Source organism: Panthera leo, chromosome B4, assembly GCF_018350215.1.
Source record: "Panthera leo isolate Ple1 chromosome B4, P.leo_Ple1_pat1.1, whole genome shotgun sequence".
NCBI lineage: Eukaryota > Metazoa > Chordata > Mammalia > Carnivora > Felidae > Panthera > Panthera leo.
Window position 1 is genome coordinate 83,313,938 of NC_056685.1, and position 27,515 is coordinate 83,341,452.

The following is a 27,515-nucleotide window of genomic DNA, read 5'->3' on the forward strand; positions in this document are numbered from 1 at the left end:
TGAGCAAGCGGTCAGCACAGAGCCTGATACGGGACTCGAACCCACAAACTGTGAGATCATGACCTGAGCCGAAGTCGGACGCTCAACCGACTGAGCCACCCAGGCGCCCCTGAATCCAACTATTAATACATTAAAAAAAATCATTCACCACAATCAAGTGGAACTTATCCCTGGGTTGCAAAGGTGGCTCAATGTTATCAAATCAATCAGTGTGATACATCACATCAATAAGGGAAAGGAAGGGCACCTGGGTGGCTCAGTAGGTTAAGTGTCCAACTTTTCGTTTCAGCTCAGGTCATGATCTCACAGTTTGTAAGATGGAGCCCCACGTTGGGCTCTGTGCTCACCATGAAGTCTGCCTGGGATTCTTTCCATCTCTCTCTGTTCCTCCCCCACTCACACAAGCTCACTCTCTGTCTCTCTAAATAAACAAATTTTTTAAAAATAAGAGATAGGATAAGAACCATACGATAATTTCAATAAATGCAGAAAAAGCATTTGACAAAGTACAACATCCATTCATAATAAAAACCCTCCACAAAGTAGGTTTAGAGGGAACATAGCTCAACATAATGTAGACGGTATATGAAAAACCCACAGCTAACACCATCCTCAGTGGGGAAAAGTTGAGAGCCTTTCGCTTGAGATCAGGAACAAGACAAGTATGTCCACTCTCCTCACTTTTATTCAACTTAGTACTAGATGTTCTAGCCATAGCAATCAGACAACAAAAAGAAATAAAGGCATCCAAACTGGCAAGAAAGAAGTAAAACTTTCACTATTTTCAGAAATCTGTTGCATTTCTATACACCAATAATGAAGTAGCCTAAAGAAAAATTAAGAAAACAATTCCATTTGTAACTGTACCAAAATTAATAAGATCCAAAGAAATAAAACTAACCAATGAGGTGAAAAAGCTGTACTCTGAAAGCTATAAAACACTGATGAAAGAAATTCAACATGACACACAGAAATAGAAAGACATTCCATGCTCCTCGATTGGAAGAACAAATATTGTTAAAGTGTCTATACTGCCCAAAGCAATCTACACATTGAATGCAATCTCTATCAAAATACCAACAGCATTTGGGGTGCCTGGCTGGCTCAGTCAGTAGAGCATGAGACTCTTGATCTCGGGGTTGTGAGTTCAGCCCCACATTGGGTATAGAGATTACTTTAAAAAATAAAAATCTTGGGGCGCCTGGGTGGCTCAGTTGGTTAAGTGTCAGAATTGGCTCAGGTCATGATCTCGTAGTTTATGAGTTCAAGTCCCACATTGGTCTTTCTGCTGTTAGCTCAGGGCCCACTTCAGATCCCTGTGTCTCTGCCCTTCTCCCCACTCGCACTTTATTTCAAAAATAAATAAACATTAAAATAAATGAGTAAATAAATACATAAATACATAAGTAAATAAATAAAATAAAAATCTTAAAAAAAAAACACCAAAAGCATTTTTCACAGAACAAACAATCTTAAAATTTGTATGGAACCACAAAAGACCCCAAATAGCCAAAACAATCTTGAAAAAGAAAGGCAAAGCTGGAGGCATCACAATTCCAGACCTCAAGTTGTATTACAAAGCTATAGTAATCAAAACAGTATGAAACTGGCACAAAAACAGACATACAGAACAACAGAACAGAATAGAAAATCCAGAAATAAACTCACAATTATACGGTCAATTAATCTTGGACAAAGCAGGAAAGAATATCCAAAGGGAAAGACAATGTCTCTTTCACAAATGGTGTTGGGAAAAGGGAACAGCAAAAGAATGAAACTGGACCACTTTCTTACACCATACACAAAAATAAATTCAAAAGGGATTAAAGACCTAAATGTGAGACTTGAAACCATAAAAATCCTACAAGAGAGCACAGGCTGTAATGTCTCTGACATCAGCCATAGAATTTTTTCTTATGTCCCCCAAGGCAAAAGAAACAAAAGTAAAAATAAACAAAAGCATGCATAAACAAACAAACAGCTTCTACACAGTGAAGGAAACAATCAACAAAACTAAAAGGCAACCTATGGAATGGGAGAAGATATATGCAAATGATACATCCGATAAAACGTTAGTATCAAAATAAATAAAGAACTTACATGAACTCAACACCCCAAAAATTACACTTGATCTTAGCCAAAAGGCCGAGAAGCGATCACACCCCAAAAATTAAAAATCCAATTAAAAAGAATACATGAACAGACATTTCTCCAAAAAAAGACATACAGATGGCCAACAGATATGTGAAAAGATGCTCATCATCACTAATCATCAGGGAAATGCAAATCAAAACTACAATGACATAGTCACCCTCACACCTGTCAGAATGGTTACAATGAATAATACAGGAAATAACAACAGATGTTGGTGAGGATGTAGAAAAAAGGAATCCTCTTCCACTGCTGGGGGATTCAATGTTGCACTGGTGTAGTCACTGTGGGAAACAGTATGAAGGTTCCTCAAAAAGTTAAAAGACCCTATGATCCAGCAATTGCACTACTGGGTATTTACCCACATAATACAGAAACGCAAACTCAAACAGACACATGCAGGGACACCTAGGTGGCTCAGCCGGCTAAGCATCAGACTTCAGCTCCCAAAATGATCTCATGGTTCATCAGTTCGAGCTCTGCATCAGGCTCTCTGCTGTCAGCAGAAAGTCAACTCTGGATCCTTTGTCCCCCTCTCTGCACCTCTCCAGCTCTCTCTCTCTCTCTCTCTCTCTCTCTCAAAAAAAAAAAAAAAAAAAAAAAAAAAATTAAAATAGGGGCACCTGGGTGGCCCAGTCAGTTGAGTATCTGACTTTGGCTCAGATCATGATCTCACGGTTCAGGAGTTCGAGTCCCACATTGGGCTCGCTGCTGTCAGCCTGTCAGCACAGAGCCTGCTTCAGATCCTCTGTCTCCCTCTCTCTACCCCTCCTCTGCTTGCACTCTTCCCTCCAAAATAAGTAAATGTTAAAAATAATAGGGGCGCCTGGGTGGCTCAGTCAGTTGAGCATCTGACTTCAGCTCAGGTCATGATCTCATCACAGTTCGTGGGTTCGAGCCCCGTGTCGGACTCTGTGCTGACAGCTGGGAGCCTGGAGCCTACATGGGATCCTGTGTCTCCCTCTCTCTCTGCCCCTCCCCTGCTCACGCTCTGTCTCTCTCTCTCAAAAATAAACACTAAAAATAATTTTAAAAATAATAAACATTTGTATTGTTTTTTTTAATTTTTTAACGTTTATTTATTAATGAGAGACAGACACAGAGCATGAGCAGGGGAGGGGTAGAGAGAAGGGAGAACACAGAATCTGAAGTAGGCTCCAGGCTCTGAGCTGTCAGCACAGAGCCCGACATGGAGCTCGAACTCACGAACTGTGAGATCATGACCTGAGACGAAGTCAGTCACCTAACCAATCAAGCCACCTAGGCACCCCAATAATAAACATTTTTAAAAGGGACACATGCACCCCTATTTTTACAGCAGCATTATTTATAACAGCTAAGATATGGAAGCAGCCCAAGTGTTCATCAACTGATGAATGCATAAAGATGTGGTATATACACAATGGAATATACAGTCATAAAAAAGAATGAAATCTTGCCATTTGCAACAAATGGATGGAGCTAAAGAGTGTAATGCTAAGTGAAAGAAGTAAGGCATAGAAAAACAAATACCATACAATTTTACTCACGTGAAATTTAAGAACTAAACAAGGAAAGGGGGGAAAAAAAGAGAGAGACAAAAAGAAACAGTCTCTTAACAATAGAGAACAAACTGATGGTTACCAGAGGGGAAGGGGGCACGGGGGATCAATGAAATAGGTGATGGAGATAAAGAAATGGACTTGTCGGGGAGGGGGTTGTGCCTGGATGGTTCATTCAGTTAAGCACTGACTTCAGCTCAGGTCATGATCTTGCAGTTAGTGGGTTTGAGCCCCATGTCTGGCTCTGTGCTGACACCTTACAGCCTGGATTCTGCTTCGGATTCTATGTCTCCCTCTCTCTCTGCCCCTCCCCTGTTCATGATCTGTCTCTCTGAAAAATGAATAAACGTTTAAAAAAAAAAAGTGCACTTGTTGGGGCACCTGGCTGGCTTAGTTGGTGCAGCGTGCAACTCTTGATCTCGGGATTATAGGTTCGAGCCCCACAACGGGTGTAGAGATTACTTAAAAATAAAATCTCAAAAAATAACAATAATAAGTACACTTGTCCTGATGAGCACCAGGTAAATAAAATTAAAAAGATGAAATAATAAAATAAAACATGGTAAATGTGATGTGCCCATCAGCTGACTAATCAAAGTGCCCAATAGGCAGTTATACTGGTGAGACGGGATATCTCTACAACCAAACTGTGACAGAAGTTGAAATCTTGGATTTTAAAGGGAGAGTGCATGGTGAGAACAGTGGAATATTATCAGCAAAGAAGGCTAGAGAGATATGCAGAGACCTCAGGACACACAAATATTTAAAGAATAAAGAAGAGGGGGGCAGCTGGTTGGCTCAATCAGTTAAGTGTCTGACTCTTCATTTCAGCTCAGGTCATGATCGCACAGATCACGGGTTTGAACCCCATCTTGGGCTCTGCGCTGACAGTGTAGCACCTGCTTGGAATTCTCTCTCTCTTCCTCTCTCACTGCCCTACTCGCATGCTTTCTCTTTCAAAATAAACAAATAAACTTAAAAAAAAATAATAAGAATGAAGAAGAGGTAGAGGACTCCATACAGAGGAAAAGGAAAGTTATAAAAACTAGAAATAAAATTGAAAAGTAAAAAAGCATATCACCAGCTATCAGTTATAAAGAGAAAAAGCTTGTCAGGGCTTCAAGGTAAAGCAAAAAATCATCCACTGTTAGGAATGGTAGGGAAAAATATAATAGATAAATCAGCATCAACTCCAAAATCGCAATTCAGGCAAGTGTTTCAATCTCTTCTCATATAATACTTTTTTCTTATCAGAGTTACTTATAAACAATAGAAAGATTTCAGGTTGTTCTTCTTTGCCTTGTGTTCACCCCTCCAGAGGAAATACAAACAAGTAACAAAATGACAAAGGATGGAGATGGAAAGATCCTAGATGAAATATATAAAGGGAGTTGACTGAAGCAGTGACTCAATGAAGAGGCATTCATTCATCCAGTAAATACTCGCTGAGTAACCACTCTGTGCAAGGCATCATGACAGCAACTGTTAAAAAAATAGCTTACTAATATAACAAACTATGCCCTTGGTTCATCAGCTAAAGTGATAAGCTGGAAAGAGAAATAAAACTTTCCTGATAAGACTGGCACAAGCAGAGGCTGCTCTATCCCAAAGGTGACTCTAGCAGATTCCTAGAGCTCAAAGTCACCTATTATTGAAATGTGTCCTAATTCCACAAAATAACTCCAAAGAAATATTTTCTTCAATGTTTGAGAACTATGTGATCCTGTAGCAATATTATATCTCTCTGAGTTTTTACATAGATAACTGTAGCTTTAAAATGCAGAGATAACTCTTTTAAGAAATTCTAGCATATTTTTATCAAATCATCATAAATGCTAATGTAAGTCCCAAAACTAATAATAAAAGTTAAGGGACAATTACCTAACTAGATGCACTTAGGCTGGAAAGGCTGCTTTTAACTAGTCAACTCTACCTTTTAAATATAGGAAAATGTGGTTTTATAAATATAGCCATTCTTTCGAGAAAAGGACTTTATGGATAAGAATAGAGAAAAGGCATATGAAAGCCAGAATCTAGCTTAACATCCAAAGAGAACCTTGAACAAGAAAGGATATATTATCACACACAAGCTGTCACTAAAATCTTTTCACACCATCATCTTGTGCTATGGTAGCTAACCTATTTCTAGCTCTAAGCCTGTATCTGATTGATTTGCAAACTTTTGGAAGTAGCTGGGCTTCAACAGACACCGAACAACATCAGAAGTATCTTTTTGTCTGAATTATATTTAGCCTCTATTCCCCCCTCCTTTTCTGTTAAGAACTTGAGAAAGGAAGGAATTGTTAGACGGTAGTTACTAACAACAGGTGTTCCTAATTTTATTGAAAGCTTTGGCCATGGAAAGCGGGAGGGGAGTGGGGGTAGATTTCATTCCTAACATGGAGTACCAAAGATCATATTTACCTTCCTGGCAGACAAAAGAGACAAAATGGGTAAAACAGTGGTTTTTAAGACACTGGACATCAGGCAATAAAGGACAGTGATTCCTGAGAAATGGGAAACAAATACAGTAAGCCCCATGATTACCCATGCTTAATGCCTGGAGAGTGCTTCTAAGTAATGTCAAAAAAAAGGGGGGAGCTAAGCAGCAAGCTGGGGAGAGTCCAACATGCTCCCTTTGTGCAAAGTGAAAGTCTGAGAAAGCAAAGGAGTCTAGAGTTCACAAAAGAGAGTATGCCACAAACTGGAGAAAATACTTGCATATTTAACAAAGGAACTGTACCTAGAACATATAAATAGAATATATAAACTCTCAAAACTTAAACAATTAGAAAATGGGGCCACCTGGGTGGCTCAGTTGCTTAAGTGTCTGACTTTGGCTCAGGTCACGATCTCACAGTTCGTGAGTTCGAGCCCCGCGTCGGGCTCTGTGCTGACAGCTCACAGCCTGGAGCCTGCTTCAGATTCTGTGTCTCCCTCTCTCTCTGCCCCATCCCTACTCATGCTCTGTCTCTCTTTGTCTTAAAAATAAATAAAACATTTAAAAAAATTAAAAAAACAATTAGAAAATGGGCAAAAAACATGAGCAGACACATTCAAAATCATTAGCCATGAGGGAAATGCAAATTAAAACCACAATGAGATATCTATCATACCTATCATAATGGCTAACATAAAAATTACTGACAATACCAAATGTTGGCAAGAATGCAGAAAAACTAAATGGCTCATACGTAGCTGATGGGAATACAAAATGGTACAGGAACCCTAGAAGACAGTTTCTTTTACAATGAAATATGTAATTACCTTACCACCCAGCAACTGTACTCTTGGGGATTTATCCCAGAAAAATAAAAACACATGTTTACACAAAAACCTATACATGAATGTTCACAGCTTTATTCATAATGGACAAAAATTGCAACCAACACAGAAGTCCTTCAACAGGTGAATGTTTAAATAAACTTGGGACAGCCATACCACAGAATATTACTCAGCAATTTGTACCCCCCAAAAAGGTACAAACTATGGATGGATGTCAAGGGAATTATGCTGAATAGGAGAAAAAGTCAATCTCAAGAGGTTACATATGGTATGATTCCATTTAATTAACATTTTGGAACAACAATATTAGTTGAAGAATAGATTAGTAATTGCCAGGGTTACAGGTTCATAAATGGGGTGGAAGTAGGTGGATGTGGTTGTAAAAGGGCAACAGGAAGGATTCTTCTGGGAATGGAACTGTTCTATATCTTGATGGTGGTTGTGGATACAAAAATTTATACAAGATGAAATTCCACAGAACTTCCCTCAACACACACACACGCATGCAGAGAGAAGTGCATGTAAAACTGGTCAAATCTGAACAGACTCTATACATTGTACCAATATTAATTTCTTACCTTTGATATGGTACTACAATTACAGAAGCTGTCACAATGGGGATAAATTGGGTGAAGAGCACATGGAATATTGCTGTACATTTTTTCCCAACTTCCTGTATATTATACTTATTTCACAATGAAAAGTTAAAATAAATGACCAAGAAATGATAGAGCATAAAACTAGTAAAGAAAGACATTTAGAAAATTATAACTATATTCCATATGTGTAAGAATCTAAAGGAAAAAGTAAGCATGTTAGGTAGAAGAAGTAAAAAAAATCTGAAATGGTATAGATAAAAGTACACTATGTAAGATTAACAGCAGATTAAAAATTGCAACAGAACAAATCAGGGGGAGAATATATGAAAACACAGCAATAGAAACCAACCAAAATAAAACCTAGAAAGAAAAAAAGACACTGAAATAAAATGAACAAAGCATAAGTGAACTGTAGGACAAATCCAAATTGCCTAATATAGGGGTTAGTGGCATTTCCAAATAAAAGACAGGGGAAAAATATTTAAAATTTTTTTAATGTTTATTTGAGAGAGAGAGAGAAAGAGAGAGAGAGAGAGAGAGAGAGTGGGGGAGGGGCAGAGAGAGAGGGAAAGAGAGGATCCCAAGCAGGCTCTGCACTGTCAGCACGGAGCCCTATGCGGGGCTCAAACTCATGAACCGAGAGATCATGACCTGACCTGAAGTCGGATGCTTAAATGACTGAGCCACCCAGGAGCACCTTTTTTTTTTTTTTTTAAGTTTATTTACTTTGAGATAGAGAGCATGAGCTAGAGAGGGACAGAGAGGGAAAATCCCAAGCAGGATCTGCACTGTCAGTGCAAAGCCCGATGCAGGGCTCAAACTCACAAACCATGAGATTATAACCTGAGCCAAAATCAAGAGTCAGACACTTAATCAATGAGCCACCCAAGCACCCCCAAAATAAATAAACATTAAAAAAAAAAAAAAGATTCTCTCCTTCCCCTACTCATGCTCTCAAAAAAAAAAAAAAAAAAAAAAAAAGCTATGACTAAAGAATTAAAGGAAAAGTATGAGAACAATGTCTGTTTTTTTGTAGTTTTTAATGTTTACTTATTTTTGAGAGAGAGAGAGCAAGAGTATGCACAAGCTGGGGAGGGACAGGGAGAGCATGAGGAGACAGAAAATCCAAAGCAGGCTCTGTGCTGTCATAGACCATGATGTGGGGCTTGCTCAAACTCATGAGCCCTGAAATCATGAACTGAGCCAAAGTCAGAGGCTTAACTGACTGGGCCACCCAGGCATCCCTGAATAATGTCTAACCAGAAACAGAATATTAATAGAAAGATAGAAATTATAAAAAGGAACCAAATGGAAATTTTGGAGTTGGAAAGTACAATAATAAAAATGAAAAATGTTAAGTAGAGGGGTTTGACACAAGATCTGAGCAGGCAGAAGAATCAACAAACTTGAAGCTAGGTCAATTAGGAATATCCAGTCTGGGGCCACCTGGCTGGATCAGTGGGAAGAGCATGCAACTCTTGATTTCAGGGGTGTGAGTTTGAGTAACCTCTAAATAAATAAAAATTTGGGATGCCTGGTGGCTCAGGTAGTTGAGCCTCTGACTCTTGATTTCAGCTCAGGTCATAATCTCATAGTTTGTGAGACTGAGCTCCACATCAGGGTCCGAAATGACAGCACAGAGCCTGCTTAGGATTCTCTCTCCCCCTCTCTATCTACCCCTCCCCCGCGTGCATAAACTCAAGCTCTCTCAAAATAAATATAGTTAAAATTTAAATTAAATTAAATTAAATTAAATTAAATTAAACAAACAAAAAAAAGACAGCTAGGGCAATAAGGCAATAAAAAGAAAGAAAAGACATTCAGTTTGGAAAAGAAGGAAAACCTTTTCTATTTGCAGATGATATTCTTATATATAGAAAATCCTAAGAAATCGGGGTGCCTGGTTGGCTCAGTCAATGGAGCATGTGACTCCTGATTTCAGGGTTGTGAGTTCAAGCCCCAAGTTGGGCATGTAGCCTACCTAAAAAAAATAAAAACAAAAAATAAAAAATAAAAAAATTCCTAAGGAATCCACTAAAAGTAAGTTCAGCAACGTTGCAAGATACAAGGTCAATATACAAAAATGGATTGTATTTCTATAAACAATTAATATTCCAAATATGAAATCAAGCAAAAACTTCCATTTACAGTAGTAACAAAAATAATAAGATACTTAAGTATAAATTAACAAAAAAGTATAATAGAGTAGGGTTAAAAAAAGTGTAAGGGTTATATATTAAAAATCATAAACTGTCACTGATAGAAATTGAAGGTCTAAATAAGGGAGAAGATGTCCCATGTTCATGGACTGAAAGACTTAATATTGCTAAAGTGGTAACACTCCCCAAACTGATCTACAGATTCAGAGCAATCCCTATCAAAATCCTAGCTGGCTTTTTTTAAGAAATTGACAATAACATCTTAAAATTCATATGGAAATGCAAGGGACCCAGAATAAACAACATAATCCTTTTTTTTTTTAAGTAATCTCTACACCCAACATGGGGTTCAAATTCATGACTCTGAGATCAAGAGTCACATGGTCTAGCGAATGAGACACCCAGGTACACCAAATAACATAATCTTGAAAAAGAAAAACACAATTGGAGGACTCACATTTCCCAATTTCATCTTACAACTAAAGCTACAGTAATCAAAAACAGTGTCATAGTGGAATGGAATTGAAAGCCCAGAAATAAACCTTTACATTTATGGTCAACTAACTTTCTAACAAGGAGGCCAAGATAATCAAATAGGCTAAGGACAGTGTTTTCAACAAATAGTGCTCAGAGAAGTGGATAGCTACACACAAAATAATAAAGTTGGAACGATACTTCACATCATACATAAAAATTAACTGAAAATAGAACACAGACCTAAATGTAAGAGCTACAACTATAAAACTCAAAATAAAACACTGGAATAAATCTTCATGACCTTGAGGAATGCCTGGGTGGTTCAGCCAGTTGAGCTTCTGACTCTTAATTTTGGCTCAGGTCATGATCTCAAGGTTCCTGGGATTGAGCTCCGCCTCAGGCTCCATGCTGACAGCACAGGGTTCTCTGTATCCCTCTCTCAGTGTCCCTACCCTACTTGTGCATGTGCTCTCTCTCAAAATAAGTAATCATTTATTAAAAAAAAAATCTTGATGACCTTGGATTAGGCAAAATTTTCTTAGAAACAACACTAAAAGCATAAGCAACAAAAGAAAAAATAGATCAGTAGACTTCATCAAATTTAAAACTTCGTAAACAATACCATCAAGAAAGTGAATTCAAAGACAACTCAGAGAATAAGAAAAAATATTTGCAAATCATGTATAGAATAAGGAACTTGGTATCCATAATAAAGAACTCTTACAACACAATAAAAAAAGACATGTTATCCAAAAAAGGCAAAGGATTTAAATATACATTTCTCCAAAAAATATACAAATGGCCAATAAGTACAGGAAAAGATGCTCAACATCCTTAGTCATCAGGGTAGTGCAAATCAAAACCATAATGGTATTGACACCCACTAGGATGGCTAGACTCAAAAAGACAGAAAGTAAGTTTAGTGAGGAAAGACAAACTGGGACCCTTACACATTGCTAGTGGGAATGTAAAATTATGCAGCCACTGTGGAAGCAGTTTTACAGTACTTCAAAAAGTTACCACATGATTCATACACACAATGGAATACTACGTGGCAATGAGAAAGAATGCAATATGGTCTTTGTAGCAACATGGATGGAACTGGAGAGTGTTATGCTAAGTGAAATAAGTCATACAGAGAAGGACAGATTCCATGTTTTCACTCCTATGTGGATCCTGAGAAACTTAACAGAAGACCATGGGGGAGGGGAAGAAAAAAAAATGGTTAGAGAGGGAGGGAGCCAAAACATAAGAGACTCCTAAACACTGAGAACAAACTGAGGGTTTATGGGGGGTGGGAGGGAAGGGTGGGTGGGTGAAAGGTATTGAGGGCGCCTGTTGGGATGAGCACTGGGTGTTGTATGGAAACCAATCTGACAATAAATTTCATAATAAAAAAAAAAAAGTTACCACATGATCCAGCAATTATACTCCTAGATATATACCCAAAAGAAATTAAAACATATGTCCACACAAAAACTTGTAAATACACGTTCATAGTACCCAAAAAGTGGAAACAACCCAAATGTCTATCAACTGATTAATGGATAAACTAAATGTAATATATCCACACAATGGAATATTATTCAGCCATAAAAAGGAACAAAAGTCCTGATGCATGCTACAACTTGGATGAATCTCGAAAACATGCTAAATGAAAGAAGCCAGACATAAAAGGTTCACATACTGCCTGATTCTTTTTAGAAGATATATCCAGTCAAGGTAAATCCATAGAGGCAGAAAGCAAATTAGAGGTTACCAGGTAAAGCAGAGGGGGGAGGGGAGGGAATGGGAATTATTATTTAATGAGTATGGGGTGGTTTATAGAATGATGAAAATGTTCTGAAACTAGAGACAGCTAGTGGTTGCACAACATCACAAATACACTAAATACCACTGAACTACATACCAAAATTATTAATTGTAAGTTATGTGAATTTCACTACAAAAAAAAAAGAGGGACTCCTGGGTGGCTCAGTTGGTTAAGCATCCAACTTCGGCTTAGGTCATGATCTTATAGCTCATGGGTTCGAGCCCCACGTTACGCTCTGTGCTAACAGCTCAGAGCCTGGAGTCTGCTTCAGCTTCTGTGTCTCCCTCTCTCTCTCTGACCCTCCCCCGCTCATGTTCAGTCTCTCTCTCTCTCTCTCTCAAAAATAAATAAACATAAAAAAAAAAAAAAGAAATTAACTTAGGAGGGGGAAAAAGCGTATGTCCATATAAGGATTTGTACACAAATAGTTATAGTATAACTTTATTTTTAATTGCCAAAAACTGGAAACAACCCAAATGTGCATCATCAAAACACAAACAGATAAACAAATTGTGCTATAGCCACATGATGGATCGCTACTCAGCAATAAAAATGAACTACTCATACATGCATCAACATAGATGAATCTCAAAATAATTATGGTTAGTAAAAAAAAAGCCAAACCAAAAATAAATGTAAGAATATATTCTTTCCAATTCCATCTAAATAAAATTCTAGACAATGCAAACTGTTCTATAGCGACAGAAAGTTGATCAGCGACAGAAAGTTGATCAGTTGAGGAAAGGATTAAAAATGGGAGTAAGGAGGGGCGCCTGGGTGGCTCAGTCGGTTGAGCGGCTGACTGGTTCAGGTCATGATCTCACAGTTCGTGAGTTAGAGCCTCCCGCCAGGCTCTGTGCTGACAGCTCGGAGTCTGGAGCATGCTTTGGATTCTCTCTCTCTCAAAAATAAACATTAAAAAAGATTTTTTTTTTAAATGGGGATAAGGAAACTTGTGGGGGTGATACATTATCTGAACTGTGGTAATAGTTTCATGGGTGAACAACACATATGTCAAAACTTAACAAACTGTACACTTTTAATATGTACAGTTTACTATATGTCAATTATAGCTCACGATCTTTTTCGAAAAAGATGGGGAAAGGGGAAATAGGGCAACGTGCTCATGCTGGCCACTCAATAACTGGTAAGGGAGTAAAAGCAAGTGGTTTTACTGTGCTCGGTAACGGCGCAAACAGTTGGCAAAACTCCACATGGAAAGCCACTCAGAGGAGCATATCAATTTGAATTTCTTAAATTTACAAGTAATTCTATTAACCAACATTATAATTTCAGAGATGTTCAATCTCCATTTTTTTGATTGATTTTCAGTTGGTAGTGCTAAAAACTCTCCAGTGCCAGAACTCTTCAGTTCTGGCAAGTACAACAATTAGTATGATCAGTAAATAAACATTTAGGTATACCAGGAAGGCTCCTAGAAAAAGCCCTAAGAAGGTTCCATAAAGCTAAAATACCTGTGAACAGTATCTCAAGTACATCAAAAACAACAAAAAAGATTATTATCTATACTAATAATCTTTTAAGAATTCCTCAGTTATTTCTTAACCTTTTATAAGACAAAGTAAATATCTGTTTCATAAGGTAAATATCTATCTACCTTTTGTAGATATTTATTCCGATAAATTTAAGCTACTTCAAAGCTTATTATCTACTTCTAAAAAGTCAGAAAAGCTTTAAAGTTAAAACTCTAGGGGTGCCTGGGTGGCTCAGTCAGTTAAGCATTGGACTTCAGCTCAGGTCATGATCTCACAGTTTGTGAGTTTGAGCCCTGCGTCGGGCTCTGTGCTGACAGCTCAGAGCCTGGAGCCTGCTTCAGATTCTGTGTCTCCCTCTCTCTCTGCCCTCCCCCACTCATGCTCTGTTTCTGTTTCTCTCTCTCCCTCTCAAAAATAAATAAACATTAAAAAATTTTTTTAAGTTAAAACTCTAAATCATGTTAACTAACTAGAATTTAAATTAAAAATTGAAGGGGAAAAAAACCCTCTAAATTGGATTTTTCTTTACCAAAAAGTATGTCCATTGTTTTAAAGACAATAAATAAATAAATAAATAAATAAAGACAGACAGACAAAAAGTATGATGTATTCACTAGTGGGAAGAAGCTATGGATATGAGGGGTGAAGTTCAGTCAGTCAAAACCACTTTACATTCATGTATTTATGACAGGTGAGAAATGACATCATCTAATCCAAGCGACCATCATCTCTCACTTCAACTACAGCAGTAGCCTTTTTGCTTTCTTAATTCAGGTGAACTCAATCTTGATATACTCTAAAGTCTCAGTTTCCTCATCTATTAAATGGGTACAATAACACTTCCAACCTTGTGAAGTTGTGTGACAATTAAATGAGAATACAGGTATAGCACTTAGTTTGTTGCCTAGCACACAGAAAGTGCTCTATAAATTTTACCTATTATTACCTGAATAAATGTTCAGCCTCCATGAGTCCAGTGCTGGAATGGCATCACATATAAGAAACAAGTCTAACCTCAAAAAAAAAACAAAAAACAAAAAACAAAAACAAAAAAGTTAAAAGCAATTTAATCTTAATATATTGAGACTCCCAAAGAAAATAAAGAGATCCATTTCAAAATCCACAGCAGCTTAGTATCTTCTTTCCCAATTCCTTTTGCTCACAATGTTTCTCTAACCCTACACCTGCCTGAACCCTCTATATCCATTCCTACTTCCTGTTTTTTTAAATCCACTGCTTTAATGCACGGTTTTATTTTATTATTTTTATTATTTATTTAAGTAATCTCTACGCCCATGTGGGACATCAACTCACAACTCACAACTCCTTCTCCTCTAATGATCCCCTCTTCTTATAAGCAGTTCTCAGTCCGCTTTCTATATAAATTAATTATCCAGTCTTACTCCTTGAAATTCTTCAGCTGTTTTTTATCCATTATCCTTTTATACAAGACAAATCTATAGTAACTGAGCTAGCAGATACTGAATCTCTCTCAGTAGGTGAGAAGAATACAGAAAAGCCAGAGACAGAATTTTCTTCTGTGAGTACAAATAAATATTACAAACACATAATTTAGTATCTCCTCTCTCTGACTACAATATTTATTATTACTATTACTATTACTATGACAGGATTCTGAGAGCTGGCTGCTGCTTAATCCACATTAGAAACCCTGAGTGCTGAATGCCACCACTAGAACCCCTAATATGCCAAGCCAGCCTGTGTTCTTGGAAACCTCAAAGTACTTAAGTCTCGCCATGTTCTATGCTGAAGTGAGGAGTATCCCAAATTCATCATTTTGCTTTACAACTCTATCCCGTGAGTCTCACACTGCTAAAGTCTACCTTTCTAGTATCATACTAAGATTTCTATGAAAAAGTTTCTTTATAACCCCTGCACCCCAGGGTTTTGGTATTAGAAATGTGTGGTAGTTTGGTTAGAGTTGGAAGGCATGGCTATGGAATCGCCCTTCCCTTTTCCACCACCAACGTTGGTCCTGAAACACTGACTGCATGGTGAATTTTTTTCCCCAGGAAATGCCTTATTCTGCCCTATGCAAAGAAATTACTAGTTACCTTTCCCCACAGGCCCTCAAGCCATGCCCAGATGCACCTGATTCTTAAGTGGGCACAGTGAGTTCATGCTGAGAGCCTTGACATACCAAGAGGTCTCTCTCCAACTCTGAGTCAAAGAATCAAGAGCAACGTAATTCAAAACACATACCAGTACTTATTGATGTTATGGTTTTCTTGCCCTATTTGTAATCTTATCAAAATTAAAAGTGGAATACTTTTGGAGTGCCTGGGTGGCTCAGTTGGTTAAGCATCCGACTTCGGCTTAGATCATGATGATCTCACGGCTCATGAGTTTGAGCCCTGCATTGGGCTCTGTGCTGATAGCTCAGAGCCAGGAGACCGCTTCAGATTCTGTCTTCGTCTCTCTCTGCCCCTCCCCTGCTTGCGCTCTCTCTCTCTCTCTAAAAACAAACATTAAAAAAAAATTTAGGGGAGCCTGGGTGCCCAGTTAAGCGTCCTACTTCTGCTCAGGTCATGATCTCACAGCTCATGGGTTCTAGCCCTGCGTCTGGCTCTGTGCTGACAGCTCAGAGCCTGAAGCCTGCTTCGGATTCTGTGTCTCCCTCTCTCTATCTGCCCCTCCCCTGCTCACACTCTGTACCTTTCTCTCTCTCAAAAATAAATGAACATTAAAAAAAATTGTTTTTAATTAAAAATTTAAAAAATTTAAAGTGGAGGGGTACCTGGGTAGCTCAGTCGGTTGAGCGTCCGACTTTGGCTCAGGTCACGACCTCGTAGTTTATGAATTCAAGCCCTACACTGGCTTGCGGCTGGGGGGGGGGGGGGGGGGGGGGGGGGGGGCGGGGCGGGGGGAGCCCGCTTCAGATTCTCTGTCTCCCTCTCTCCTTGCCCCTCCCCTGCTTGCATTCTCTCAAAAATAAAAATACAATCTGTTTCAAAAAGTGGAATACTTTCTGAAAAACGTTCAATTCCCTTCTGCCATCCATCCTCCATAACTCTTATACACTTTGCAGGGTTTTAATAAAAATAAAAAACATGCAATCGTCTCTTAACTAATCTACTTCCTCTCTGGGCGCTCTGCTATCTGTTCTCCCCAGAGAAGCACGAGTGATATTTTAAAAATGTAAATCACATCATTTAGCTTTCTTGATAAACCAGTTTCTTTCTACCAATGGTTTTCCATCCTCCTAAGCGAGATCTACAAATCCATACAAAATCTGGCCCCTGCCTATTCCTGAACATGCCAAATCACATACTCCCCACGAAGCCTTTGTATTTGTTGCTCTTCATGCCCAGAACACTCCTCTCCCATCAGGAAATGCTGGTTGCTTCCCTTCACATAATAGTTCATACATCACTACAAAAAGGTCCTGCCTGACCACCCCATCTGAAGTATCCCCTTCTCCCTTACTCTCAATCACATCACCACATCTATTTTCTTCATAGTACTCATCATAATCTGTAATTATTTATTTGAAAATTGTCTATCTTCTCAAACAAAAATGTAAGCTCTTTGAGGGCAGAAAACTTGTGTTCATATCTGTATCTATACCTCCGATGTGAAATAGTGCCTGACACATAATAAGCACTGTAACAGTTTTCTGTTTGACTCATTTACAAAGCTAAGTGCTACCTCTGAGGCAAACTTAGGTCTTTAAAATTTTTTTTTTAATTTATTGAAATTATTTAAACTTAAAATTATTTAAACTTTTTAAAACTTACAGCCAGTAAGATAGCCAAGCCATCAAAATCCTGTGTTCCTGTCTTCATTCTAACAATCTGCCTTGCTTTCTCTGAAGATAAATATTTTACTCAGAAAATAAGATGGCAATCTTATCTGGCAACACTGTTTTCTGGGTCTGTGAGACCCAAATCCAAGGTTCTCAGGCAGCAGCGATTGACAAAAGATCTGGTTACCAGCTGCACTAAAAAGCACCTCACAACCCAGAACAACCAGGCTAAAACTGACACAAGGTACAAACGCCGGTGAGAGAACACAGTTGATAAAGAGTTCTGTGAAACACTCCAAATGCCTTGAAGATAACCTCACAAGAGTAGGAAGATTCAGTTCGGCCGTCTGACTAGTTCTATAAAGCCTTAATAATGACCCTGTCACCAGAAAAACACATACTGTGCCCTAGCCTTCTAATCAGCTGCATTTAGAAGCCAACATCCATCTTTTGCAATAAAATGCCACTTTGAGAGTTCCTATTCCCATCAAATTATCACGGGTTTGGGCAACAGATAAATCAGAAACTACAGCTAACAAATCTACTTGTCTGGGACCCAAGACAATTAATTAAACTTACTTGGAGAAGCAGAATAAATTGCCTCTAGTCACCTGGAGACAAGTTTTAAAGATCCTAACAACTGTAACACTTGGGCACACCAAAATGTTTGTAATCTGCAAACCAGCCACATGTCACTTCCAATTGTACTCTTACGCTGAAAGTGACCTTCCCCCTCCAAAATAAATAATGTTTAAAGTCAGGTGAATCTTGAACAATGACTCTGACTTTTCTAAACTAAGGGCTATGACAGCTACCTTAATGAGAGGCCCAATAAACTCAGGGTAAGGGGCTGACTGTGCTGACATTGTCACCTCATCTAGGACATCAGCTGATTCATCCTGATGGGCTGACAGGTCACTGACATCTGCACCTTGCCCAAGATTCTTGTTTTATTTCACACATAAAAACACTGTCTCCCCAAGACAACTACAGCCCAGACACCTTCTCCAGCTGTGGAGCCTTTACCTTCCTGACTTCACTAAGCACTTTGGAAAAAAAAAAAAGTTGTCATTTCAGGTCCCTATTAGTATCTCTAGATGACTAACAAAACATGGAGGAACACAGCCCATAAAAGCACCAGAATGTTAACCTTCAGGTCTTAACCAATTTTTTTTAAAAAGGATTAAAAAAAAAAAAAAAAAAAGATCAAAATTACCTGGGGAAGAAACTAATCTCTTCAGCATTAACAGATGTTTGGTATTACTAAGGTAATTTGGCAAACAGTCCCAAAGTTTGGGCTTAAAAATGTCTTGTCCTAGGCCACAGTAAGTAATCACAGAAGGCATCCTTTAAGCAAGTAAGTTTTGTTCTAATATAAACTTCAAGAAGAAAGACAAGTCAATTAAAAAACAAAAACAACCCACAAACTATCCACTTCATTTAAAATGAAGAGAGACAAAAGGAGAAAGAAGGAAACAAACAAACAAGGAAGAGCAATGTTGTAGATCAAACATGACCACAAATTATTTGCAGCAATTTCCATCAAGAAGTGGAGTTGAGGGACGCCGGGTAGTTAGGTTTCGGTTAAGCGTCCGACTTCAGCTCAGGTCATGATCTTGCCGTTCGGTTCCTGAGTTCGAGCTTCACATCAGGCTTGCTGCTGTCAGCCTATCCACACAGAGCCTGCTTCAGATCCTCTGTCCCCCCTCTCTGCCCCTTCCCTGCTTATACTCTCTCTCTCTCAAAAATAAACAAAAGAAGTGGTGTTCATTTTGTCACCCCTTGCATCTGAGCTGGACTTGTGGTCGATAAAATGCAACATGAAGACACTGTGCAATTTCTGAGCCCAGGCCTTAGGAAACCTTTCAACTTTCACTCTTGTTCTGTTGGAACCTAGTCACCATGCAAGACAGACTGCAGGAGAGGCCACAGCACTCTGGATGACAGCTCCAGCCTAATGATGGACAATGCTGGAGTGGGGCTATTCAGTACAACCAGCCCCTGGCCAGCCTGCCAACTGATCAAAACACATGAGTAAGCCCAGCAAATATCATGTGGAATAGAGGCAAGCCAGATGAACTCTGCCTAAATTGCCAGCCCACTTAATCATAAGCAAATAGTTGTTTTAAGCCATTAAGATTTCGAGTGGTTTGGTCCACAGCAATAGATAACAGACACACCCACAATCAGTTGAGACTAATTCAAAACATCAACAGTGACACACTCAAAAGCAGCATGTACATTCCCATCATGAAAGGAAACTAGAATCTCTAAAGAATAAGATATAGAACCACCTTTAACTGATAAGACATATACCACAGAATCCCAGCAAAACACCCAGATTAATAAATTTGTTCCTGCATCTAGTCCATGTTTAAATACCTGGAGAAGATACATACAAATATATGTATCCCACAAAGGACTCATATTCAACATATACAAAAAAGATCTATATATCTATAAGAAAAAGACAAATGGCCCACTTCTTAAATGGACAAGAGTTGAAAGGCACCTCACCAAAGAGGATCCTTAAAAGGCCAATATGCATATAAAGACACTCCACACATCAGAGGCGCTTGGGTGGCTCAGTCAGGTAAGCATCTGACTTCAGCTCAGGTCATGATCTCACGGTTCATGGGTTTGTGCCCTGCATTGGGCTCTGTGCTAACTGCTCAGAGCCTGGAGCCTGCTTTGGATTCTCTCTCTCTCTCTCTCTCTCTCTCTCTCTCTCTCTGCCCCTCGGCGGCTCCCACTCTCTCTCTCTCTCAAAAATAAATAAACATAAAAAAAGATATTCCACACATCAGTTGTCATCAGGGAAATGCAAATTAAAGCCACAAAAAGACAGCACTAGACCCTAACAGCTACAATTAAAAGGACTGACAATATTTAGTCAAAGACATAGTACAACCAGAACTGGCATACATTGCTGGCAAGAGAATAAATTAATATGACCACTTTGGAAAACTGGTAGTACTCAAACATACATATATACCCCACGAACTAGCAATTCCATTCCTGGGTATATAACTAATAGAAGTGAGTGCTTATGTCTGTGAAAAGACACACACAAAATGTTCACAGCAGTATTATTCATCATAGTCCCAAGCTGTAAACAACTCAATGAAAAACTTACGGTACAGTCAGAAAATGAAATACTCCGTAGCAATGATAAAAGAAAAACCATTGCTATAGGAAGCTACACTCATGAATCTCAAAGACAATGGTAAGTAAGAAAGAAAAGATCATCTACTATATGATTCTATTAACATGAAATTCGAAAACAGACAAAACTATGGTAATAAAAGTCAGAATAGTGATTCTGCCAATACAAGAGTATTTGAGGGATTAGCTTGTGTGACACGATGATGGACGCGGCTGGTTGTGCGCCTGACCATCCAGCCAACCAACAGATGCTGCTAGGCTTAGTTCTGCTTTAGGAAGGTCACATTTTAACGTCTGCACTGGTTTGTACAGCCTGGCCTTCTGTGGCTCCACGGCCAAGTCAGTGCCTTCATTTAAAACCTCATCATTTTCCACTGTCCTCCTTACAAGACACACTGTGATAAGGGTGATCTTTAAAAAATACAAATTTGATTTCTCGAGAAGGTTGATGGGAGAAGGGTGGTGGGAGAGTGGTTGCCAAAGGAGGCTCACCGGAAGGCTGCTTGCATATAACAGTTTTCACTTATATTATATCAGTATTTCAGATCAATAAAAACAGCCGCATTTTGAAAAAAAAACAAAAAACAAATTTGATGGCATCAACCACCAACACCCCTACCACACACACTCCCTGCTTTAAAAATCCTCCAAAGACTCTCCATTTTTTATAGGATAAATTCAGCACTCTTTAGCAGGATACTTAAATTCCTTTATAATCTGGCCTCTGACTACCTTTTCTCCTTTTCTCCATATATCCCGAGTTTCATAACAAATTACTTGTAGTTGACCTTGAAACCGATGCTTTTTTTCTCACCTCAGTATCTCTGGCTATGTAATCGTGCTCTACCTAGAACAGCAGTTCATGGAGTATGGTCTCAGGAAATCTAAGAGGTCCGCTATTTTCATAACACCAAGATCTAATTTTTCATAATAATACTAAGATGTTATATGCCTTTTTTTACCATGGTGAAATGGTAGGTATAACTGCCACTGCCTTAGCATAAATCAAGGCAGGGGCATCGAACTATACTAGTACCACCCAACACCTGCAGTTTAAAAAAGGAAAGATAAACTTTACTTATACATTCCTTGAGCAAACAGTAAAAATTAATAATGTTATTAAATTTCCACTCTTGAGTACATCTTTTTAATAATCTAAATGAAAAATGGAAGTCTATAGTTCTGCAGCATATCAATCGAAGGACAATAATTGTCTCAAGGAAAAGCAACTGAGCTGCAAGCTGAACTTTTTTCGTGGCATATCACTACCTCTTGAGTAAGCAACCGACAGGCAAACTATTGTTATGTGGCAACAGTCTTCACAGAAATGAACAAAGTGAGCCTGTTCCTTCAAAGAAAACAAATGAGATAGTACTTGTTGCCAGTGATAAAATTCAAGTTTTTAAAAATCAAAATTTTGAAAAAGGGTATCTTTTGTGAGCTTGACAACTTCTCAATACTTAAGACTTTCCCAATGAAATGATGGTGATATTAATGAATGTGATTTTTTTAATTGAATAATGAACTGTGTCAAACATTTGGAAGTTCTGTGTAACTCAGTAAACCAATATTTTCCAGTTGACCAATTCACGATGATTCAAAATCATACATGGATAAAAGATCCATTCAATGTACAAAGTAAACAATTGAATTTTAATGTCACCAAGTACAAAAGTTCATTAACATGGTTCCAGATTCTACACTGCAACTAACCTTGAAGAAACTACCACATGTTGAGTTTGGGTACAGTATCAAAGACTATCCAATTACCCAAAGATATTAAGATACTTCTCTATTTTCCCACTACAAATCTCTGCAGCTGGATTTTTTCTCATATACTTCAAGCAAAATGACATACTGCAACAGACCGAATGCTGATGCAGATGTAAGAATCCAGCTGCCTTCTATTTAATCCAGACATTAAAGAGATTTGCAAAAATGTAAAACCATGTCCTTCCTTCTCACTAAATCTTTTGTTTAAAAAAGTTTTTTTTCATAGGGGCACCTGGGTGGCTCAGTCGGTTAAGTGGCCGACTTCGGCTCAGGTCATGATCTCGCGGTCCATGAGTTCGAGCCCTGCGTCGGCTGTGTGCTGATAGCTCAGAGCCTGGAGCCTGCTTCTGTTTCTGTGTCTCCCTCTCTCTCTGCCCCTCCCCCATTCGTGCTCGTCTCTCTCTGCCTTTCAAAAATGAATAAATGTTAAAAAAAATTTTTTTAAGTTTTTTCATTAAAAACTGTGTTATATAAATTAATATGTAAGGAACTTACTATGATTTTAATGAACTAATATTTAAATATTTTCTTAGTTTTGATTTCCAATATTGTAAATATTGGTACATATAACCCACATAAATAAAAGGTTCTTTGGAGTCTGTAATAATTTTTATTTTTTATTAAAAAAATTTTTTTTTAACGTTTATTTATTTTTGAGACAGAGAGAGACAGAGCATGAACGGGGGAGGGGCAGAGAGAGAGGGAGACATAGAATCCAAAGCAGGCTCCAGGCTCTGAGCCATCAGCCCAGAGCCCGATGCAGGGCTCGAACTCACAGACTGCAAGATCGTGACCTGAGCTGAAGTCGGACGCTTAACCGACTGAGCCACCCAGGCGCCCCTGTAATAATTTTTAAAAGGGTCAAGGGTCCGAGACCAAAAAGTTTGCTGATTTTTTTTTAATGTTTATTCACTTTTGAGAGAGAGAGGGCATGGGGAGAGGCAGAGAGAGAGGGAGACAGAGGACAGAAGCAGGCTCCGCACTGACAGGAGACAACCCCATGCGGGGCTCAAACTCACGAATCATGAGATGATGACCTAAGCCGAAGTCAGCCACTTAATTGAGCCACCCAGGTGCCCCAAAAGTTTGCTAATTTAGAATTTCCCCTGCCCACTCTTATCCTTCAAGGCCCAGAGAACTTAGGTAAAGTTCACCTGATATATCTGCTTACAGTTGAGAGCAAAGACTATATTTTTTCATAGGCACTCAATTAATTGTATGTAGAAAGAAAAAAACTACAATGTAATCTGATGTCTATGACATCAGTACTCCACCGTAAACACACATGGATGAAAAAACTTCAAATTGGTTATTTTGTATATATCCACATAACCAAATCTTCTGTCTCAAATCTGGAATCAGGTGCCGGTGGCAATGTAAAATACCTATATTTGTAGAAGGCAATTTTACTGGGGCACCTGGGTGGCTCAGTCTGTTAAGCTTCTGACTTCGGCTCAGGTCACAATCTCACAGTTCATGAGTCTGAGTCCTGCTTTGGGTGAACACAAGCCCCACTTCAGATGAACATGAGCCCCGCTTTGGGCGAACTCCACTTCTCTATCTCTTTATCTCTCTCTCTCTCCACCTACTCAGATTCATTCTCTCTCTCTCCCTCTCTCTGTCCAACGCTCACTTGTGCCCTCTCTCAAAAAATAAAAATAAAAAAGGTCATTTTACCATATGTTTAAAATTTACACAAGTATACACCCTTAGCAATTTACTTTAATAATTAACTATTCGAGGGGTGCCTGGGTGGCATCTGACTTTGGCTCAGGCCATGATCTCACAGTTTGTGGGTTCAAGCCCCGCGTCAGGCTCTTTGCTGACACCTCAGAGCCTGCTTCAGATTCTGTCTCCTCCTCTCTCTGCCCCTCCCCCACTCACTCACACACACACACACACACACACACACACACACACACACTCTCTCTCTCTCTCTCTCTCTCTCTCAAAAATAAATAAATATCAAAAAAAATTTTTTAGGGGAGCCTTCGGTAGCTCAGTTGGTTAAAGCGTTCGACTTCAACTCAGGTCATAATCTCACGGGTCGTTGAGTTTGAACCCCACGTCGGGCTCTATGCTGATAGCTCGGAGCTTGAAGCCTGCTTCAGATTCTGTGTCTCTGTTTCTCTCTGCCCCTCCCCTGTTCATGCTTTGTCGCTCTCTTTCAAAAAATAAACATTAAAAATGTTTTTAAAAAACAACATTTTTAAAAAATTAATTATTCCAAATATGGAAAATGACATTTGTACAAGGTTATGCAGCACTCTTTGTAACTGCAAAGACTTGGGGGAAAAAAATCAAACTTCTCTTTAATAGGAGAATGATAAAATAAACAGTACAAACATATCCTGTAATACTCTGTAGACACACACAAGAATAAGCTATTCTTGATGTACTTATAAGTTATATTGCTAAGTAAAAAAACGCAAGACAAAGAACCATTTTTGTAAAATGGAGGAAATAACATACATACAGTTACACATATATGTATACTTTATGTTTATAAGAACATAGGATGCACAAAAACATAGGATGCACATAGTTGTCTCTGGAAAGAAGAACTGACTAGTTGGGTTACAAAAGCAAGAAAAAACTTCACTCTGCTTTTTTTCTATCCTTAGCATTTTGAATCATGCAAATGTAACACCAATTCAAAAAGTAAATCTAAAAATATGTAAGAATCTTCATTTCATGTAAGGAATAACCTCTCATCTTTTTTTCCCTCGCCTCAAGAAATGTCAATCCCTAATTTTTAACTGTATGTTCAGTGCTGCCTAAGCCAGGTAACTATAATTGACATAAAAATAAAAAGACAGACACTATGAAACCTTTGAATTAATTGTGTTAAGTGGTTAACTAGTGATTTTGGGGCAGGATCAGGATCTTCCTTCCATCTTTTACCTTACATAATTCTGAATTATTTAAATTTCTTAAAATGAGTGTATATTACGTCTGTAATTTGAAAAATGCAAACCTCTGTAAGATGGAAGATGTTAAGTAAAAAAATCTATGGTCCTGACTTTGAATTGGAAACACTGATATGAACTTGTGATATACTTTCTTAAAGCTGGTGGGGGTGGGGGGGGACACCTGGGTGATTAATTGGTTAAGTGTCCAACTCCTGATTTTAGCTTAGGTCATTATCTCACAGTTCATGGGTGAGAGCCCTGCGTCGGGCTCTGTGCTCTCTCTACCCCTCCCCCACTCATGCTCTCACTCGCACACGTGCTCTCTCTCTCAAAATAAACAAACTTAAAAAAAAAAGATTCATCCAAAAAAACAAAAAAAAAAAGGCACCTTATTTCCTAGCCTTATTCCCTGAAAACAGCAAGAAACAAAGACCAATTCACTAAGCAATTAATACCTCTTTCACCCAGACTGGTCTCTAACCATTTTCCATTTTTTCCACACAAAGGAACCAGAGTTTCAGGGGCAATGGGCTGATGCACGCCCAGGCATTGGGTATGTAATAGACGATTTCAGAACATCATGTCAGCCAGAAAACAAACAAGCTATCATAGCTAACAGGATCACATCAAAAAGATACTGGAGCCAACCTGAAGAAGCTCCCATTTGCCAAGATGAGACAATCAAAGAGACATCAATACAGATAAAATTGGAATTGGCTGAAACACAGAAATAGGCTTAAATCTCAGAGTTTATAATGACAATATTTAACAAACTTATCAGACACCTTTGCAGGATGTTAGTGAACAAATTCATTTTTTGCAAACAGTAATAACTGTTAATTAAAAGGCTCAAGCATTTGTCTGTCGCACCTTTCCTGTGCCAAACAGGTGATGAAAAGAAGTATTTCTTTTTAGAAAAAAAAAAAAAAAAATTCCAGCTAAAATAAATGAAGAAATGATAGAATCTGAGTACTACCATTTTATAACCCCTAATGAAGGAAATGTAAACAATGATCATCAATGGCTGTTGACATCATAAAATATGAGACTAACAGACATCACACACCTTCTCCTGACAGAAGCACACTATGAAGTATTCTAACCAAAAACAGTGAATCTAAATCTGGTCAAGTCTCTAGATGTAACTGCCAATTTAAAGGAAATACAGAGGATAGAGAAACATGTTACATGACACTACTATGATGTCAATCACCAAATCCATCTGTGGGAAACTACTGAACAGATGACCCAGTTCCTTCAACAAATAAACTGCAAAGAAAAAAAAGAGAGTGGAAATCTTTTAGATAAAGAGACTTAAAAAACTACATTGACCAACTATAAGGTACAGACTTTATTTGGATCCTTTTTTTTTTTTATTTGGATGCCATTTTAAACAGATAGGCTGTTTTAACAACTTATGATACAGGGGAGCCTGGATGCCTCAGTTGGTCGAGCTTCTGACTCTTGATTTTGGCTCAGACAATGATCCCAGGGTCATGGGATCCAGCCACAAGTCAACCCCCATGCTGAGCATGGAGCCTGCTTAAGATTCTCTCGCCCTCTCCCTCTGCTCCTCTCCCCTGCTCATGGACTCTCTCTCTAAAAAACAAAACAAAACAAAACAAAACAAAACAAAACAAAAAAACACCTAAGGGCACCTAGGTGGCTTAGTCAGTTAAGCATCCGACTCTTGATTTCGGCTCAGGTCATGATCTCTCTCAGTTTGTGGGATTGACCCCTACGTCAGGCTCCATGCTATTAGTCTGTTTGGGATTCTCTCTCCCTTTTTCTCTCCCTCATCAATAAATAAACAAATAAATAAATAACAACTTATGATATAATCAAGGAAATAGGAACAACAGATATTTAATATTAAGTAATTATTGTTAATTATTTTGAATGTAGAAATGGTTTTGGTACTATGTTTTCTAAAGTCCTTATTTTTTAGGGGCGCCTGGGTGACTCAGTCAGTTAAGCATCTGGCTTCGGCTCAGGTCATGATCTCACAGCTTGTGAGTTTTAACCCCATAGGGCTCTGTGCTGACACCTCAGAGCCTGGAGCCTGCTTCAGATTCTGTGTTCCCCTCTCTCTCTCTGCCCCTCCCCTGCTCATGCTCTGTCTCTCTCTCTCTCTCTCAAGAAAAAACAAACATTAAAAAAAATTTTTAAGTCCTTATTTTTTAGAGATTTATACTGAAATATTTATGAACAAAATAATACGTCACAGATATGCTTCAAAACAATTGGAGGAGGGGGGTTGGTAGGAGAATAGATGAAACAAAGTTAACCATAAACTGATAACTGTATATGCAGGTTTATTTTACTATTCCCGTGGCTTTTGGACATTTGAAATTTTCCGTAAGTTTTTTAGAAAGCAA

General features: G+C 38.5%; 1 protein-coding gene across 28 annotated transcripts in view; it reads right to left on the reverse strand.

Moving 5' to 3' along the window:
• Positions 1-27,515, reverse strand: part of R3HDM2 (R3H domain containing 2) — a 162,208-nt gene that overhangs the window by 108,515 nt on the left and 26,178 nt on the right. For 23 of the 28 annotated variants that reach the window (XM_042946946.1, XM_042946941.1, XM_042946944.1 and 20 more), the window contains exon 3: positions 14,468-14,535. The exons of 3 other annotated variants lie outside the window; for them this stretch is intronic. In XM_042946946.1, the coding sequence (XP_042802880.1) occupies positions 14,468-14,535 (68 nt within the window). The remainder of the gene's footprint in view (positions 1-14,467; positions 14,536-27,515) is intronic. 2 more of the 28 variants (XM_042946950.1, XM_042946951.1) reach the window with 1 other exon arrangement.